This window comes from Centropristis striata, chromosome 22 (genome assembly GCF_030273125.1).
Source record: "Centropristis striata isolate RG_2023a ecotype Rhode Island chromosome 22, C.striata_1.0, whole genome shotgun sequence".
Taxonomy (NCBI): Eukaryota; Metazoa; Chordata; class Actinopteri; order Perciformes; family Serranidae; genus Centropristis; species Centropristis striata.
In genome coordinates this window covers 7,065,411-7,086,430 of record NC_081538.1, presented here as the reverse complement: position 1 = coordinate 7,086,430, position 21,020 = coordinate 7,065,411, and the positions used below count along the sequence as shown (strand labels likewise).

General features: G+C 37.3%; 1 protein-coding gene across 2 annotated transcripts in view; it reads left to right on the top strand.

Annotated features, from left to right (window-relative positions):
* The window catches only part of atxn7l1 (ataxin 7-like 1), a 51,316-nt gene extending 38,379 nt beyond the window's left edge, over window positions 1–12,937 (top strand). For both annotated transcript variants that reach the window (XM_059325856.1, XM_059325855.1), the window contains 4 exons: window positions 1,115–1,236; window positions 2,678–3,217; window positions 5,637–5,889; window positions 7,770–12,937. In XM_059325856.1, the coding sequence (XP_059181839.1) occupies window positions 1,115–1,236; window positions 2,678–3,217; window positions 5,637–5,889; window positions 7,770–7,787 (933 nt within the window). In that variant the 3' untranslated portion in view covers window positions 7,788–12,937. The remainder of the gene's footprint in view (window positions 1–1,114; window positions 1,237–2,677; window positions 3,218–5,636; window positions 5,890–7,769) is intronic.
* The last annotated feature ends 8,083 nt before the right edge of the window (window positions 12,938–21,020 follow it).

The following is a 21,020-nucleotide window of genomic DNA, read 5'->3' as shown; positions in this document are numbered from 1 at the left end:
TGCTCTCTTTTATTATCTATTCTTTTCGATCAATCTCTCTGTTTCTGTCATTTGATGCCTCTTCAAATCCACATCCTGCTCTGTCTACCCACCTCTTATTTCCCCCTAATGTCTCTTTTCTTTGTTTTTCTCTACATCCTATTATTCATTTGCACTTTACAACATCCGAAAAATCAGACCTTACCTAACTCAACATGCCACTCAGCTCTTGACACAAGCTGTTGTCATCTCAAAACTTGACTACTGTAACGCCCTCCTGACAGGCCTGCCAGCCTGCACAATAAAACCGCTTCAGATGATCCAGAACGCGGCGACACGCCTGGTCTAAAACCAGCCAAAAAGGTCACATGTCACACCGCTGCTCATTGAGCTCCACTGGCTGCCTGTTGCAGCCCGCATCAAATTCAGATCTCTAATGCTGCCTACAAAGTTATCTCCGGTACTGCTCCTACCTACCTGAACGCCCTGATTCAGACATATGCTACCTCACGACCGTTGCGCTCTTCCAATGAACGGCGCCTGGCTCTGCCCCCCGTTGGTCCAAGGCAATCCAGACTCTTTGCATTTCTTGTTCCCCGCTGGTGGAGCACACTACCAGTTCCAACCAGAGCAGGGGCGTCCCTCTCTACCTTTAAAAAACTCCTGAAGACCTTCAGCTCTTCAGAGAGGACCTTCTCTCCTAGCACCACACGATAATTCTACTCCTCAAAGAATTGTCACTAGCACTTATTGATGCACTAATTATTTATTTATTTTTTTGGCCATTTTCAAGGCTTTATTGATAGTGAGACAGATAGAAAGGGGGTGACAGAGGGGAGGACATGCGGCAAAGGGAGCTCTGGCCGGATTCGAACCCGGCTCCGCCACAGCGAGGACTGTAGCCTCTGCACATGGGGCGCCTGTGTAACCCACTACGCTACGGACCACCCCGATGCACTAATTATTATTGCACTAGACCTTGATTGTTTGCTTTTATTCTTCCTGTAAGTCACTTTGGATAAAAGCGTCTGCTAAATGACTAAATGTAAATGTCATCTGCCCTTCTTTTTCCATTTTCCGATCAACATCTCTCACCTTACCCCCCCTTTCCCCTTTCTCTTCTTTCTCCCTCCAGTTCTGCGTGTTCAGCAGCAGGCTCATGGGACGGGGCCACTATGTGTTCGACAGGCGATGGGACAGGATGAGGCTGGCGCTTCAGAGCATGGTGGAGAAACACCTTAACGCACAGATGTGGAGGTGAGCATACATGCACTCTGGGGTTTTTTTTGTTTGTTTTTTTGATTGGGGAAAGGTTTTTTTTTTTACATTCATCTTAATTTGTAGATGAACACCACACACATACAATTTTATTTCCAACTATTCAGGGGTGGAATGTAACAGTACATTTACTCGAGTACTATACTTAAGCTAAATTTTTTACATGAGAATTTCCATTTTATGTAACTTTATACTACTCTGCTACATTTTGAGGCAAATATTTTACTTTTTACTCCACTACATTTAGTTGCAAGCTTTAGTTAATTTTCAGGTCGAGATTTAACACAAAAAACATGATCCGTTTAAAACAATTATATGTTCATAAATTAGAACTCATAACAGTATATTGAGTAGTTAAATTAGTGCTAACTGACAAAATTAAAATGCTGCTTACATAAATGCATCAACAATTAAAAAGTAATGTATGCAAAATATTTATAACAATCTGAGTGAAGCTGTTCTGCATAAGGAGTACTTCTCCTTTTGATACTTTAAGTACATTTTGATGCTGATACTTTTGGACTTTTCCTTAAGTAAATTTTGAATTTTGAGTAATTTAACAGTGTGCTTTTTATACTTCTACTGAGTACTGAGTAAGGGATCTGAGCACTTTTTTTTACTGCTGCAACTTCCATGAACGAGGAATTCCCAATAAGCGCGGTTCATAAGCTCGCGTTGATTATGTCCCTGCCCTTTGTACACAGGAATAACCATGTCATTGCATTTAATCAGGTTTACTGTCACTGTGCTAACCTTTTTTATGAGGGAAAGACATACAGTTTATTGGGTAGACAGGATGTGTTTTTATGCCATGTGTATACGTAATTAAACAAGAAGCTGGTTAATATAACCCTTGTGCCTCACTTTAAAATTGTAGCTTTTCTGTGTAAAATGTAAAAAAAAAAAAAAGAAAAGACAGAAAAACCTGCAATATAATGATTCATTAAGATTATTTTCCACCTTAATTTAGAGTTTAATTTTTTAACAAAGTTCAGTCCAGATCATCACAACCACATATTCTCTCATTTAAATGCCAGTTTGAACATAATGCCACTTTTATTGCATCAAACACCACAGTGCCTTATAATACCATGAAAATGGGAAAATAGCATTAATTTGCCCCACAGGACAAACATGAGAAAATGACTCAAGCTGGTGAAAAAAAGTAAAAACTACAATATGGAAGCCAGGGCTCTAGATTGAAAGCCTGATATAATAACATGCATGATTTAATGCTGTAATGGCTGTGGGATAAAAAAAATTGTAGTTTTAAGGGGTTTCGATGTGGACATTTTTGGGAAAGGAATAGTTCTTGAGATTTTATCATATTGATTAAATCATGGGAGGAGCAGCAGAAAATGTCATGTAAACACAGAAAAGTATTGCATTTCCTATTTTCTAAAATATCCTCCTGTTTCAGGAAGGTGCCTCTGGCTGCTGAGAGCCTCCTCTCCTTCTCCTCCTCCGGTCCCTCCCCCGTGAGTTCACAACAGACTCCCCCTCCCACCTCCGCTACTTCTCCTCTCCTCTCGTCCCCCTCCAACTCCCTCTCCTACACCGCCACATTTCCTCAGTCTGCAGCCATGGCCGGAGTGTTCAGCATTCGAGATGCTGCGCAGCCCGTCGCCCCAGTTTCCTCACTGGGTAAAGCCCGTAACGGCGTGCATAAAGCCAGCCGCCCATCCAAAGACACGGACGACTCTGTAGTGGGATCTAAGAGGAGAAAAAACTCTTCCTACTCGTCCTCCTCGTCCTTTTCTCCTTCTTCCTTGTTTCCGACTGTGGATAATCACAAGAGGAACGACAGCAGCTATCATCCAACGTTACAAGGTTCAGGGGGGGCGGCGGTGACAGCGGCCAGGAAAAAGGGACTCGGGCGTGGGGGAAGTGGGCTTTGGAGCAGCGGAGAGGACTGGCTGTCCAGAACAGATGGGGCTCAAAGCCACAACTTACAGAACAGGTGGGTACCGGCTGTGTTGAAGTTTAGACGGTTAGACAAAGTTTATTCTATTGTATTTTATTGTACTTGAATACCGGACTGCTGTGACAATCGAATTTCCCTTCGGGGATGAATAAAGTAATCTATCTATCTAGACAGTCATATCAATGTATTTGATCAGCCCAGATTCTTAGCATTCTGGACCCCAAGCAGTTTCAGGGCAATTTTTCTTTTCCTGTCACATTTCATCCACGGTGGCCTTGTTTTTCATGGCAACATTGAAGATGTGCAGCCCTATGATAACAGCCCTAACATGGCTAGAGGTAGGGAGAACTCAAAAATGGCAACAAAAAAAAAACACAGGTTGAGAAGAAATCTGGAATCTTTCTACAACAGTTGCCCACAGGTGTTACCAGTATTAGGCCCCGTTTACACGAGGACGCTTGCGGGTAAAAACGACAAAATATTTTATCGGAAGTGCCTTTCGTTTAGACAGTGACGGCATTTTTGGGACTTAAAAACGCAAAAATCTGAAACCACCTTCCAAAGTGGAAAAGTTAAATACGCTCCACCGTAGCGTGTCCGTCTACACTGACAAGACACAAAACTCTGCTCAGATCTGCTCACGTCACGTATGTGTTTACGTCACATACATGCTCCAGTACAGGAAAATAAACAAACATGTGGGATTATTTCCATGCGTCGGACCTTCAAGCTGCTCTGGCAGCTCTAATAAACTTACAGGAGTCTTTCCACCAAATGTACAGGATATGTAGAGATAGTATTAGTGAACAGAGAAGGATCTGTAATTACCTATATCACATTTAGGATGCAGCAATTGGTCGGAGGCGAGCCAGACGGCTGTGAACGAGACCTGGGAGATCTAGTGGATGGTGGAGAACTTTGTGGAAGGAGTAGCTGATGAAAATGTGTGGCGTGAAAACTTCTGCATGCCCAAAGATGCTCTTATCGCTTTAAGTGATGCCGCCTGGCATGCATACAATCAAATTTCACACACTTTTGCGTCACCGTATGCAGCAGATTTCCTCCCGAAAATGCTTGTCTAAACGAGGAATAAAAACTGAAGACGCGACGCCACTTTTGCGTCTTCTGTTCAGACCGTCCTCGTGTAAACGTAGCCTAAGAATAGAATAAAATAGCCTTTATAGTCATTGCAGTGCAATGGAATTGGGGGATTATAAAATTAGTATTAAAAATGTGGTCTCCATCCCTACATATTGAACTAGTTCAATGTTTCCAGTCTTATGTGCTCACCTCTCTGCTCTTTATTAACAACCTGCAGTTCAGTGAAAGTTGCTGGGGTTTTTTTGTCATGTGACTGTTGGCCTCAGCCAAGTGATTCTTGGCTCCCCAGTTGTGCTAAGGAAGAGAATTTAATGTGTTTCACAAGATGTGATTGCAAATTTTTTTTTTTTTTGTTGGATTTTAAGTGAGCGGTAGAAAAATGATTTGTAAAATGATTTTGGTGAAATGTCATCATTTTAAGCTTGGATTTTGATTTGAGATGAATGCACATTTGCAACATTTATAATTCTTTTTTGAGCATGATAGTGTTTTGAAAGTAAAAAAAAGATTCAAAATCACATTTTATGTTGGACTAAAGGACTAAAAAAAGACACCAAAAGATACAAAATGACTAAAAAAAAGACACAAAATGACTTACAAAGACATGAAAAGAATTCAAAAATGGACAAAATAGCCCAAGACTCCATAGAGTTAAGTTGTTAACCCATTTCTTGTTCCCTGAAAAAGGCCTACTTGTATAATTCTGAAATGTACATTATTTTTCAGTTTTGGTTAACCTTACCTTTTTTTATTTACCTCTGGCAGTTCACCACTTATATTCGTACTCTTTCAAGCTGTTCATTGGACTTGAACTGCTTGAATTTCAATAAAAAAATTGAAAAATTGGGGTGTTCTAAAACTTTTGACCGGTAGTGTACATACATACACGCGCCCACATTTGCATACATACCCAAACACATGCACACATACATATGAAAGGAAAAGAAACAACAACACAAGGAAAAGAAACAACAACACGATGTGGTTGGAAAGTGTCTTTCACATTCATTTCTTTTAATAAAAAGGAAACATGCTTCTCCAGCTTGCCAGTGGGTTGTGGGGTTCAGAGGGTTAAAAGTCAGAACTACAAACAACACAAAGCAGGCTCAGTTCAATGGGACATAGTACATTATGTAGAGAATCACATGAGAGGGTGATTTATAAAAAGAGGAGCAGTGTGTGAGCAGAGAGGACAGTAAGGCTATGATGACAGGTGTTTAGCTTTCCTCTAAAATATACAGCGCTGTGATGATTATATAGCAACCCAAATAGATCCTTCTGGACTGTGAGAAATGGTACTGAAGCTTACCATATATTATTAATGGCAATTTTTTCCTCTTCTTCTGGTCCCCAGTCGTGAACTTGGCACGACCAGTATACCCTACTCACCCAGCAGGGAGGCTGCCTCCGCCTCCCATCAGCCCCTGGCTCCCCCCTCCGGACCCTTGGCTTATGGGGGAGGAGCAGAGGGGAGGAAGAGGAGGAGTCCCAGCTCTTACAGAGGGAAGGCCAGCAAGCTGAGCAGGCCGGGAGGGTTGGAGAGCCTCTTTGGGAATGGGAGCGACAGCGTGGGAATACTGGCTTCGGGGCCCGAGTCCCCGAGACAGGTAGGTGTTTTAGTCTGACAAAAAAAAATCATAACTCAAACACCACTGTGCATTAGTCCAGCATCACATTGTTTCTAATGTAGACTCTTAACCTTGTTAAACTGTCAGCAGTCTAAAGTCATAGAGCTACAGAAAATATATATACAAACTGATAATCAGTTCCCTAGACAAAATCTTAATGAATATTCACATGCAATAGAGCAGAGGTGTCAAACTCTGGCCCACGGGCCAAATTTGGCCCGCAGTATAATTATATTTGGCCCGCAAGGCAATACCAAATTATTATTATACAGCGCAAATAATACCACAAATCCCAGAATGCTCTGCTCATGTTTTGGCTTGAACACAGTATATCAGTGTGTAGCAAACTGTGCAACAATTAAAGTTGTCTTTATGCACTTTTTCTTGCTAGTCCAAGGCATGGACTTGAATGGTTGCACATTCATTGAAGGATATTATTATTAGTCATTTGGTTTATTATTGTTATTTTATTCTCACATTTGTTTTTAGCCTGTGGAAAAAGATGACTGTTAAATTTAAATTTAAAGAAGGCCGCATATAAAATAAAGGGACATACGATTTTTATTTAAATTTTATTTAAGAAATGAATGCCATTGATGTGTTTGTTTGTTTTATTTGATATTCGATTTTACATGTTTGCAATATTAAGTTATATCAAGCTTTGCTTGTTCCATTTCGTTTGAACTTGTTTAGGTCAATTTTTTCAATAAATATCAATGTTGGCCCGTGACTTTGTCCAAGTTTTACATTTTGGCCCACTGTGTATTTGAGTTTGACACCCCTGCAATAGAGCATCAAATCAAGCTTGAATGAATGAAAGCTTTGAACATGTTGAACGTGTAACGCATGATTCTTGCAACTGTTTTTTAAAATGTTTTTCTAAACTCGTTTATTGTATAGTTCTGTTTTATTTGTTTTTGTTTGTGTATGTTTCTCTTAGGAAAGAGATCTTAATGTCATCGAAACTGCCTGATTTTATACCAATTAAATCGATTTTTATTTTCTAAAGTAGCCTAATCCAAAACTTGCTTATATGATAACTCAACGTAATTTATAAACCGAGTTCCCGTGGTCAAGGCAAACCTGGGACCTTGAAAAGTCATGGAAAAGTTTTGAAATTTTCTCCATGAAAATGCGTTCGAACCATGTATACAGCACCTTTCATACAAAGATGCATCCCAAAGTGCTGAAAACACATAGACAAAAATAAATAAATAATCAATAATAAATACAATTTTGCAAGGCTAAAAATTACAACAATACCTGTAAAAAATGGATAAAAGTCAGTAGAATAAATTAAGATGAACACCAGGGATAAGAAATAATGTTAAATGTATGTTGATATTTTTCTATAAATATTTGTTTGTTTTTTAGTCTTTGGATAAAAATGGTCTTATTACTCGGGTAAAAAGCATGTTTTACTCGCTTAAAATGTTAAAATTAAAATTAAAATAGACAAAAACATTTCTATTCATTTTGATCTAAGGCCACCAAGCATTTGGTTAGATATTTTATTTTGTTGTTTTGGTTAATTTCTGTAGAAATATTCACTTCTCCCCCTCATTTAGCTTTAAAAAGTTTTTACCGAGCTAAGCTCACAACTGACCCCGGACATTTGTTGTTGTTGTATCTCTGATGATATTTAATAAAACACTGCTGTCCTAATATGTTTGTGAAAGTGCACAGTTCAGATGAAAAAAAAGGCAGTTTAAAGACATTTGAAGTGTTTTGCTTATAGCTTAGTTTTTTCATATTCTTTTAAAGATGTTAAAGTGGCTCTCTACACAGTAAAATCACCACTGAAGCAATAATAAATGAAAGCCAGCTAATAATAAGTCTCTGTCTTCCTCTCCCTGCAGGCCAAGTTACATCACTGACAGAAACCTCTTTTTCACGGACAGAATGTTGGGCAGCTGTGCAGACCACCACCGTTTGTGACCTTTGACCTCACCACTCTTCCACTGACAGCACCAATCAGACTGCTTCAATCACGCCGATGTCAGCCCCCATTTATCCAATGACAGTTCAGTTCACCCGCCGTGACACCGGGGCTCTGGAGTCTTTGGCCCCCCACAGTTGGCTGGCAGTCACTTCCACTCTTCACCTTCTAATTATGGACGGCTGTGACGGAAAAGCTGCCGTGCATCGATGCGGTCGCGGCCTTTTCAGAACAAGACGGTGGAATCCACAAACTTATCCTCTGAAAAGGGAATTTGCCTCATAACGTTTTCAAGGCATTGTCAATAACACCACCACTCTACGATGTTTGGGGAGGCACTTTTTTCTTAACAATCAGTTCATTTTCTGGTTGTTCTGACCATTTTTCTGGTCGCTGTGTCCGGTCAGCCGACAAGGAAAGAGGTCTGTGATTGTTTTTGGGGAGTTGGCTGGTTGAGGGACCTACTGACACGACTACTGTAGGACTCAGCCTTCGTCTATGCCACCTCTACTGCCCCTCATCTGCGTTTTTCTCTTTTTTCCCCCTCTTTCTCAAAGATAAAAAGCAGCTTTATTTGGGTTTTATTTGCTTTTTCCTCTCTCTTTTTGTATTTCTCTCCATCTTCCTCTCTTACTTTTTTATATCAAACACCTTTGTCAACATCTCTACTATTCTCTTTTTTCCTCTGTCCTCCTCCTTCCCAGCATGCCTGTGTTCAAAGTGCACTTACGGCCCTTTCTCCTCGCTTCCTTCTTCACTGACTCCAGAGCAGTCTCCAGCAGTGCCACACCAAGGACCTGTTCACACAAGGGAAGAAAAAGACAAAAACATTGCGTTACCAACAATGCCGAGTCAATGCATTGTATTTCAATATAGGAAGAAATCCGAGTTTATTTGAAGATTGTTTTTTTTCTTTGTTCTGGTTTTTAAATGTTGCAAGGAACACAAACTCCTGTCTGTGTGTCAGAACTTGCATCCAAAAAGGAAAGATTTACCAGGGTGTTGGATCTATTTTGTACAATAATTTATCGTTCTTAAATGATGTTTGTTTTCTAACTGACCCTCGAGGTTTGAGCTACAGAGACTTTTTTTTGAGCAAAAAATAATTTCTATGGCATTTTGAAGAAATGTGCAAAGTATTATGACAGTTCATATTGTTGAAAATGTGTACATATCTCTTATTATTTTTGTATTTATTAATAATTGTCCCCTTTTCCTAAATATGAGCTAAATGAGTATTTTTGCCCTCCTACCTAGATGTGTGTTTAAAGATATTGATGGCATGGCCTGGTTTCTGAAAGTCTTCTGGGTTTGTTCATTAGCAAGTTTTAAATCAATACTAATTAATATCCATAACCAGCCAAATATTAACTTTGACTGTGGCTGCTGTGTTTGTCATCTCCATTTCGCTGTGCAGTCAGTTAACAACCTGTGTTCAGTTATGAAAATGATGTTTTTCAGGCACAAAATCTTAACTCAAGGTGCAAAGAAAGCTTTAAAAAAAACGTTGTCAGAATTCCATCAAAGTTACTCATCGTTTAGAGGAAAGCTGCATTGATTAGTCGACTAATTGATGAGCAGATCAACAGAAAAATCAATCTCCAAAGATTTTTGATTTCGACAAATAATATTTTTTCATGCAAAAATGTCAGAAAATGCTTTTTTCAACCTCTCAAAAGTAGGAGATATTCTGCTTTTCTCCATTTCATTTTATATTAAACTCAATGTCTTTGGGTTTTTTTTAATATATTGACAAAACAAGACATTTAAAGACATGGCTTTGGCCTTCAAGAAACTGATTTTACAGAACAAGCAATCAATCCCGGAAATAATTGGCAGAATAATTAATATATTAATCGTAAGTTGCAGCCCGAGTGTAGAGGATTCACTGTTTACTGATCTTTAAAGAGTACTGAAAATAATACACTTCATGGAAAGACAAATTTAAGCAGAGAGGCTTTAATTGGCAGTGGCAAAATATTTTTTATTCCAAAGGTTTAACAGTTGCTAAACCAATTTATTGGTTTGTTTGTTTATTTTGCTCTTTCTGGAGTTGCCTCGCCACTGACTGCAAATTATGTACTTTTTGGGGGGGAATGCTTTTACTGCATTTCTGTTTTATTGGGTAGTAATAGCTTGGAGAGTGACAGGAAAGGCAGGAAAGAAACGGGATGATTTTTTTTTTCTACAGCAATGAGCAGCTCCGTTTTCTTTTTTTTGTCGTTTTTTCTCCATTAACACCACTTTCAAAATAATATTGTATTTAATACATTTTTAGTATGCCCGCTGAGCAGTGTGAAAGCACTACAGTACTGCAGATGGACTTGAGTTGAGATTTTTATTTGGTCAAACTGAACTGATGGCCCAACATGTCAGTTAACAGTTATGTTTGTACACCATTGTTTCCTCACATTTCTAACAGCTCGACAATTTCTATCTCACTTGCGGGAATGAACAAAGCTTTGATTTTCTGACACCAGGCCTTGGTTAGTATTTTCATATAAAAGGCCCCACATTCCTGTTTGCCTGTGGTTCCACCCTTTTTCATACTTCTTCCAATGTTCAAAACTAAAGCTCTATTTTTAAACTGTCTTTATCTTCCAGGACCGATTGGTCTAGGCTTGGTTGTTGTGTATGTAAAAATCAAAGGCAGGTTTAAAATGCTTTCACTTACTTCTCAGCTGCACCTATCAAGCCCCGGTATCATTTCTCATCTGGTGGCGCAGTAGTTCACTGCACTGGGTGTGCAGCACAGCCATTCCTTTGAGCTTTTAAAGGGACACTTGGGGTTTTTTTTAGCTGGGGTTGTATGAGGTTCTTAAAAAAAATTCAGTGCTTTTCACCAAGAAGATAACAGTTGGCATGCCTCCAGTTTGGAGAGGCAGGCACACTGCAAAAAAGCCAACTTGTATTTTTTGGCCTAAAACAGTGATTTAAGTTGGTAAAACTTGGAAATATAAATTATTGACATTTAGGGCAATAATGTAAGTTAGCACAACAAAGGAAGCCAGTTGTCTGCTCAAAAACAAGTTGGTGAGTTGTTGTTACTTATATCTTTAAGTTGAGGTTCACAACAAGGGACAATAGTTCTGCTAACTCTTATTTCTTTGTTGTGAAATTTGGTCATTAGCGGACGCTAGCGGCTAACTGCAGCTAGCGGCTATCTGACGCTAGCGCCACTGCTTGTTACAGCTACAAGAGTAGCCATTAGCGTATCAATGCTAAGTCAAAATTGTGGTTACAACATTAGCTGACATTCATAGCGGCGTTACAATCGTGCCAGAGAAATTCAGAGTTGAGCAAACTCAAAAACAAAACTTAAAATATTTAGTTTAATTGTCCAACTTAAAGTTTTATCGAAGTTTGTTGCCTTGAAATTTTGAGTTCACCCATCTTTTTTTGCAGTGCAGGAGTACAGACATCTGAGCGTCTGAGAGTCTAGGTGTGCGCTTTATATAGAACATTTTTACAACCTTACCTTGCTGTCACACAGCCCTTTCCGACGGTGAAATGGAACGGTTGTATTTATCAATGCTATCTTCAAAGCCACCAGACTTCATTGACAAAAACAGTAATTTTACATTGCAGAACATGGGAGTTGCTGGTCTCCCGCTGCCTTCAACAATTAAGTTGTTTTGTTATTGTGGGACTATAGTAAATCTGAATTAACCATTTAAAAGACGAAAGTCACAGAATAACACAAACAACTTAATGTTGTTGTCAATAGAGTCTGGTGGCTTTGAAGAGTCTCATAAAACCCCACTTAAAAAGCTCCAAACTATCCTTTTAAAGTATTTTAAATATCTACAAGATGCAAAGCTGCAGCGTCAGGGTTACAAACCAAGTGCATATATTTTCTATGGCAGCCTACTACCACAACGTAGCACAAATGTGGTTAAATGTAACTGAGGATGTCATTTGAATTATGTAAATCGTCCAGAAATGTGAGTCGATTTTCTTGATTAAAAGTGGCTTAGTAATGGATGCCACAAGTCAAGAAAACAAATGTTAAAAAACGTTTAAAATGTGTGAAAAGCATCCTGTCTATTCATTTGGTGTTGCTGATGAAGCCAAAGTAACTGAGAGCATTTTGATTTGCTTGATGGCAGCGTGAAGCTGTGAGCGATGCTCCCACCTGGTACTCGCCAGCTGCTTCAAATAACTTTATTCGTTTGTTGTTTTTGTTTTTTTTCCGTCTCAAAAGCATCTAAGCACTAATGATGAATGAATTGTACATAATCAGTTGTATTTGTGTTCTGCTTCTCCCAAGTGCTTCCCATGATGACACTTTATTCATCAATGTGTGAGATCATCTAAGTACTCTTGGATCAGTTTAGTGAAACCGGCTCGGTGGTCTTTATTTTACTGTAGATTTATCGGGTACTCGCGGTGTACAGTTAACATGCCTGCAATTACAGTATACATTTTCTCTGTTTAACGCAACATACCAACTGATGTACTAGTGTATAGATGGTTTATGTTGGTTTTAATGGCTGAAAACCATGGTTGAGGTGGGAATTACATTTTTTTCCAGCTCAGTATCTTCTCACTCGAGATCAAAGACGATCTTAGCGCTGAGATGTTTTTGACTTACTGTTTATAGTAATAGAAATGGGAAGCCTGTTGCAGCTAAAAATTAAAGACAATGTTCATGAATTTTAGAGCAGTTGTATATTGTCCTTGCTGTTGAATTTTATGGAGGTATTAACAGTTTTTTTTAAACTCCTCCCCCTTCCTTTTTTTGCACTTTGTCATATTGCCCAGATCTTTAATCAACTTCTATTTATATAAATATTTGAGATATTAAAAACAAATCTATATCTATATATTTGTAAAAGTGTTTCTGGCAACTACAGTGAAAGAAGATGAAGAGTATATTCTCGGTGAGTTGGTGCACCGTTTGTTGTTTGTTGTATCTGATCCCAGCTGTGTTGAATGTCTGAGAAATGCCTTGTAAGAGATGCGGTTTATTCTCTCTCACTGCAGCTGGATCAGGAAAAAAAATGGATTTCCCATCAAAACAACTGAACACTTGCTGTATAAAAAATGTTCTTATATCCAAGCTTTTATTAAATGATTTCAAGTGGATTTTGTGTTATTTGTAAATCAAAGATGCACTGATGATGATTGTTTTGCATATGTTTTCTGTGCAAGGAGCTTCTGATCGTTGATGTCTCGCATTGTATTGTGTTGTTGAAGAAGAGAAGAACAAATAAGTCTTCTGTGGTTGTCAGTGTTTCACAAAGTAGCTTCAATTATGTATTTTGTGCTTTAATTTTTTACTAGATGCATCTGTTATTGCCGTTTTTTATTACTGAAAACACTGAACTGTGTTGAGTTCTGTCTGCTTTCATGCTGTTATTCAAGAAGAGGTGCAATTTCGCCGACTTTTCCTGTCATGATTTTTTTCCCTCAGCATCCTGGATCATGTGATGGTGATGTCGGTCAGCTTTGGTCCACAATGAAACATCTCAACAGCTATTGGATGAAGAGGATCAATCTGACTGACTATGATGAACCCCAGACCCTGAACAGGTTGATTTTTGGCTTTTTGGGAAATGGCTTAACAATAATTTTTTTAATTTTTAATTTAATTTTATTAATTCTTCTTTTCGAACCGAAAAAAACAAAACAACATAAACTACAACAGCGTAGGCTAGATGCATATACATATTCATACACATACTCACATAGGCACCATTAAACAGATGTACATAAACATAAACATTTACACACATACAGTATATAAAACCCTATACATATACATGCATCTGCCCCGTTTAAGTAATAAGATAGAAATAAGAACCAGTTAACTTATTTTCAATATACATTTCCCTATATCATTTTGGTTCGAAAAAAAAGGGAGTAGGCTGAAGTATAAAATACTTATCTAGGCCTATCCCCTGATACTCAACACTTCAAAATAAGAAATTGTATCTCTATATATAGCCACTTAATGTCAAATAAATATGTATTATTATTATTATTATTTATTTACTTATTTTCTTATTAGTCAACCATAGTATATCAAACAACTTAGATCTGAGAATTTCTATTACTCCCGCAAAGAAAACAATTGGATTGGTTACCATACAATTTGTAAGAGATATTCACGAGTCCTCTTATAATTCATGTAGCACCATCATTTGGGTTAACCCTTTGATGCACAACATGGGTCTAAAGTGACCCGACTGAGGTTTTAATTTTCTATATTTTTGCAATAAATGCATTTTATCATTCAGTATTCCAGGTTTTCCTCAATCAACTTATTTTTGATCATCATACATCCTACTTTTTTGTTTTTCATTTCTTACTTTTTGAATAAAAACCCTTTTTGTATCACTACGCTTCTTATGCACAACATGGGTCAAAAAATTTCATTATGGGGGTATTGTGTGTATAATTTTAAGGAAAAATGAATTTAATCAATTTTGGAATAAGGCTGAAACATAAAAAAATGTGGAAGAGTGAAGCGCTGTGAAAACCTTCCAGTTACACTGTATGTGTGTGACAAAATGATACATAAACATGTTAAATATATGAGTGTGGAAAGTAACTATTTGAAACAAATTACTATTATTATAGTATTAGGTCATTTAATTTTAAATCAAATTTGGATGAATGAGTCATTTCTGACCCATGCTGTGCATTAGAAGTGTTGTCCATATGTTGTGCATCAAAGGGTTAAGTTTAAATGTCCAATACTTGACATTTACCCTCAGCCTCACTTGGACTTTTTAAGCTAGCTAGTAGCAAATGTTAGAATGCTAACATGAAAAAATAAGATATAGTAAACCTACATAAAGATACATTATACCTGGTAAATATTATCATGTTTCCACGCAGACATTAGCATTTAGCTAATAGAGTTTTGCAGGATGAGTCTTAAAACTTTTGTTAGAATTTATGTTCTTCCGGTTCCCTTGTCTCAATGTCAATGTTTTTTTCAATGGGTTTTTGTTAGATAACTGAAATGAGCTCTGTGGTTAAAACTTTTTTTCACATTCTAATTTTGAAGCTTTTACGTGCTGGTCTACCACTGCCTTGTTTCTATTCTGCCCTACAAAGCAAAAAGGCAGTAACTACGCAGAGTGCAGAACTGAGAAAAATGACTTTAAAGTTATCCTGTCATCCAGCCGTTTAGTTACTGTACAAACGACTACCATTTTTCTCCAAACACGACACATTTGAGATAAGATGTTTTGTCACATAACAAAGGATGCCTTAAAAATCATGAAAATTATAATAACTCATTTTTGACCAAAAATGCAGTTACTGCCTTTTTGCTTTGTAGGGCAGTATTGTTGTGTAACTTTGGTGAATCTGAAATAAACCTTTAAAACACTGAAGTCACACAATAACACAAACAAACTGACTCCACCAGGGTCCATTGACAAAAACAGTCATTTTACCTCGCAGAAGGAGTTGCCAGTCTACCGATGCCTCGATCAATTCGTTTGTTAATGTTATTGTGTGACTTTAGTGTTTTAAAAGGTTGGTTTGGATTCACTAAAGTCACATAATAGTACAAACAACTTAATCATTCGAGGCAGCAGGAGAGCAGCACCTCCTGTGTTCTACGAGGGAAAATTACTGTTTTTGTCACTGGAGTTTGGTGGCTTTAAAGTACCTCATACAACTCTACTTCAAAAGTATTTTAAATATCTTCAAAATACATATTTTTACTATAACAGCTCACTATAGCAGTTGCACAAAAATGGTTATAATACCTGATAAATATAATCATGCAGACATTCACATTTAACTGATAGTGCTGCAGGAATGAGTCATAAAACCTGGAAATTTGTTAGAATTTTTTTCTGTTTCCCTTGTCTGAAAGTCAGTGTTTTTATCCATGGGTTTTTGTTAGATACTATATATTTTTTTATATTTATTGCTTAGTATATAGGGTCTAAAAAGCTTTACAAGGGGTTAAAGAGTATATATATGAATGCTATATGAATGCTTTATTTCGGTTATAAAAAACCCCCCAAAAAAAAAAAAAAAAAAAAAAACAGACAACAAAATAAAACAATGTTTTTACAAAATAATCCATCAGACAGCAACCGAAAAAGGAATAGGCTGAAGCCCCAAGGCTTATTTTTGCCTCTCCTGTACCATCTACATGCATATACATTACATTATATACATTACATTAACTGAGTAATTCACATTGTTACAAAACACATGATACCTTAAACTGAAAAATCAAATTCAATCAAATTTCATTGTAACACTTGATAATTTTAGATTTTAAAGTCTTCTTGAAAACTAACATAGAATTACACATCTTTATTTCATCAATTTCAGATACCTAGAAAGAAATAGAAATAAGCTGTGTGGTTAACACAACTTTTTCATGTTTTGATCAAATGTTTTGTTTTGTTCAAATTTTGTGTTTTTTAAAAAAAAGGGGTTGCTCAATCAGTTGAGGGAAAATCAGTTTGTTGCTTCACGCACAAGAGATTTGAAGAGGGAGTCTGCTGTGAGCGCCACCTACCCTCACTGGTGGACCAACCACTGCTTGATGATGGAATACAGGCATGGAATTAGTGTGCATCGTGATTTTTCCCGGGAATGTCGGCTCAGGCACCCAGTTCGTAATACTGCAGTTTCCTCAGTGGGTCACAGGCTCAATCACCATTGTGATTCCTCATTTGGTGATAGATTGTGACTTAACAAGCAAACTTATATGAATGAAAATCAAGGTTACGTTAATGAGACTTGAAGCCACATGTAGACCCTTTGAGAGCTGTCCGTTTTTAGTAATCAGTGTCAGGTTGCGTTGGAAAACGCAATGCAATATGTTATCTTTTTCCCCATGTAATCTAACAAGAATCAAGGTGGAACATTACAGGCGAAAAACATTGTTTTTATTAATGCACTGGTCAGTTTTTAGATTTTGGGTGATATTTCTTCCATGACAGAAGAAAACTTCCAAAATGCATGCATGTTATTTTTCGCCACTTTGTGTTTCTGTCTGTAATTTTCTTCTAAATTCACAAAAATTGCAATTGATAATGCCTCTTTATCATATTAATGCAAAAAAAAGCTTAAAACTTTTCTTCAACAGTTGCCTTCATGTAAGAAATATGCTTGTGAAGTTTCATGGAGGTCCTTTATTATTGAAAATATTTACCCTTTTCACCCATAGTGCCTTGCAAATAATAATCACATGTGATTCTGGCAATTTTCTGAAGTTTTTCTTCCCATTCTCTGAGACAGAAATATCCACTTCAGCACAAAACACAACTTTCAAACTGTTTCATTCCTATCTATATTCTGAAGGCTTTTACAGAAGGCTTGGTTCATATATCATTCATAGTCTGATTTATAAAACATTTTATTCCTAAAAACATATCGAAAGTAGATTTTTCTGTGGCTGTTGATGATATTTTATGATTTATAGTGATGAGAAGACATATCCAAAATTCCTTCTGTAAAAACCTTTCACTTTAATATGTCAACAAAATGAAACAAGAATTTTGGACTCGGCTTTATACAATGTTCAGATTTCTGTTCTGGAATAAGATGATGCCTAATCGCATATTTAAGGAAACAATTTCAGAAAACTTGTAATGCAAAAACGGTTCTAAAGGCTGACAACACAAAAGCACTAGTTATTCTCTAGATGCTATAGCTCAGCAGGAAAAACCACCTACTGTATGTCGGCAAGGAAATGAAACAAAAAAAAAGAACACATTTTGTGCAGCATGTAATTAAGTGCATAACAAGTGATCTTTGGGGAGTCCCTCTTGGTGCTTATAATCGGAGCTAAGCTAATTCTTTATTCCATCCTTTATCAACCGTTAAACGCTGCTTATTATCTCGCAGCTTATTAGTTAGAAATACAGTTTTTTAATCACATAGATCTGTCTTGGTTTCTACATCATTGAGCATGATGTTGAATCCCAGATCAGACCCCACTGGTGGTGAAGCTGCCCTTTACCCCTGCAAGACGGGGAGCGAATTTCTCTTTCAGTCATGATGCAACAAAGACACAATTCAATAATGTCCATGAAATGCACTGCATGGTGGAAAAGGGGGGAATTGTTCTGTGGTGCCATTTTACTGCCTTTTTCTCTTTATAGCTCTGATTTTATGTTGTTATTGTTTACAGTGGTGAGCAGGCTGCTGAGACATCACCTCTGCTCTCAGCGGTCATTCAACAAAATGGAAAGACACTGCCGGCAGTAATCAGACATTTGCTCAAGGCTGACCACGCTCTCCTGTGATTTTCTTCTTGTCCTTACCTGTGAATCTATATGATGAGGTCAGGAGAAATATAAATAATGCATTTTTTATGATACTGAACAGGGACCAAACTTTAGCAACACATTCCTTCCTTTAGATTCTTCATAATTTACAGCCCCAGCCAAAGTTTTGCTGCATCTTTTCTCAATCAAAAACCTCAAGATGTGTGTGTGTTTTCTGGTAGAGCTCACACATTATTCATTATCTTCCTGTGACCCTGCGTCCTCATATGTGGACATTTCATTTTAGGTTTTCTGGACCTTTTACTTAATTCTGCTTAACTAGAACTGTGCGCTCTAGAATAAGAACAAAACATCAATCAGTGTAAAAATCAGCTGGCAGCATCTTGGTAAAGTCAATTAACAGCTTTTACCCAGACAAAAGTGGACCAGGTACAAAAGCTGATCAGATTTTACGGCTAAAACTTGTGTATTTGTGCTTAATAATGTTTGTAGTTTGATGTTCCGTGCAAGTTTGACTATTTTTAGCATTAGCAACAAGTTCCGACTCTGCTAATCAGGAAGTATTCATTTGAAAACGAATAGACTTTTACTATCATTCTTCAAATGAGAGGATGTAAATGTAAGGAAATAAAAAGTTTTATTCACTGGTGAATTAATTGCGTTATACAGTAAAATGGACCCATTATTTTTTTTCAAAAACGAATTCCTGTTCAAAGACAATGCTTAGTTTTTGTATTTATCAGGTCCTACAAATCCAAAATATCTAGGAGAAACTAACAATACATACCAAACAAAAGCTTGGGTCTCAGGAGGTTAAAACTAATTGACTTAAGGGGGGGGGGGGAAATCAACCTCAAAACATAGTCTGGTTTTGATCTTTTTAGTTATTACTGGTAAGTAAATGTTGATATAACTCAAGAAAGGTTTTGCCCGAAAATAGGATTACAGAGCTTTATTAATCTGATCATATCCTGTCTGCTGTGCATCAGATTGATCCAGAAAGGAAGCACAGCATCTATCTGGAGTTGTCTGCTCAGCCATTTTTATTTTAAAATATTAGGTGTCCATCCAGTCAGTATCATCATCCCTAGAATGATGGCGATCAGTGACTGCGTACATAAATGCACATTACGATATAAAATGTATGTTTTCTCGTAACCTGATTTTATTTACCCAAGATTCCTTAACATTAAAGTAAAGTTATTTATCTTTATTTTTTACCAAAAGTGAAAACGGAGAACTGTCTTCTGTTCAGCCCTTGAAATTGCTTCTTGTTGCTGTTGTGGAGGACAGCTAATTTGTCCTCAAGTCTGAGTCAGATGTGAGTGTAGACCCCCAGAGAGTGGTGACTAGAGACTGAGAAAAGAAACACGACGAACATAAAGAGATTGCAGCTGACCATAAAAAGATGGGGAAAATACTGTTCTGTGCTATAGTATTTGTAATAAATGTTAAAGCTAGGCTATTTCTGCAAAGGATCCGCTGTCCCCACAAAATATGATGGGATAATGGTGAATGTTAGAACATAGTGTAACAGAACAGAAAGAGGACTCAAAAAGTCAGTGACCGATAATACATCTGCTTTAAAGGACCAATATGGATATGGGGGGTAAAAATTCATTGGCAATGCAATTTGTTTGCCTTAAAAACATCAACTTCATTTAATTTTGGCATATACACTCATCGGCTGCTTTATTTAATAGACCTGCGCAACTGCTTGTTATAAAAATATCTAATCAGCCAATCAAATGGCAGCAACTCAACGCATTTAGGCATGTAGATATGGTGAAGACGAGCTGCTGAAGTTCAAAGCGAGCATCAGAATGGGGAAAAAAGGAGATTGATTGATTGATTGTCTTTATTTGGAACATGCAAGCAATAAAAAAAACAAGTTTAAATATTAATAGATTAATAAATAAAAAAACAAAACAAAAAAGCAAAAAGAAGAAAACAGACACTTTCTGCAAGCTCGAAAGGGGGTAGGAAGAAGTAAAAAAACGTATCTAGTCCTATCCCTTAACGGGTCAGTTTAAGTGACTTTAAGCGTGGCATGGTTGTTGGGCTTTAGGATTTTCACGCACAATCATCTCTAGGGTTTACAGAAAATGGTCTGAAAAAGAGAAAACATCCAGTGAGCCAAAATGCCTTGTTGATGCCAGAGGTCAGAGGTGAATGGCCAGACTGGTTCGAGATGATAGAAAGTCAACAGTTACTCAAATAACAATCAAGGTATGCAGAAGACCATCTCTGAACAGACAACACATTCAGAACACCACACCAGCCACTTTATTAGGTACACCTTGTTAGCTCAGTAGTTCTCAACTTTTTTGAGTCGCGACCCCCAATTTAACATGCATGTTGTCCGCAACCCCCACTCACTGAACACAATCTCACACGCACAGTTCAGATCACCCAAAAAAGAAAGAAAATGACCAAAAAAGACACAAATGACCAAAAAAAGAGACAAAATGACCAAAAAAAGAGACAAAAAATGACCAAAAAAAGACACAAAATGACCAAAAAAGACACAAAATGACCAAAAAAAGACACAAAATGACCAAACAAGACACACATTGACCACAAAATGATAAAAAAAAAGACACAAAATGACCCAAAAAAGACTAAAACACATGAACACTTTAACACAGTGGAGACAGAGCTGACTTCCAAAATGATTTGGCGACCGCCAGAAATCATCTCGCGACCCCAATTGAGAATAGCTGTGTTAGCTAATAAAGTGGCCGGTGAGTGTTGTTAATAATCAAGAATATTTCTACATCTTCATACTGTACTTTCATCATTTCAAGAAACATAATGCCTAACACACAAACTTGTTGATGAGGATGGATTTTTTTCCTAAATAATAATGAGCAACTAGGTAGAAAAAATATGTTTCCGTCACATTATCGTGGTTTTCCAAATAGCTTATTCAAATTTGGATACAAGTCTAGAGT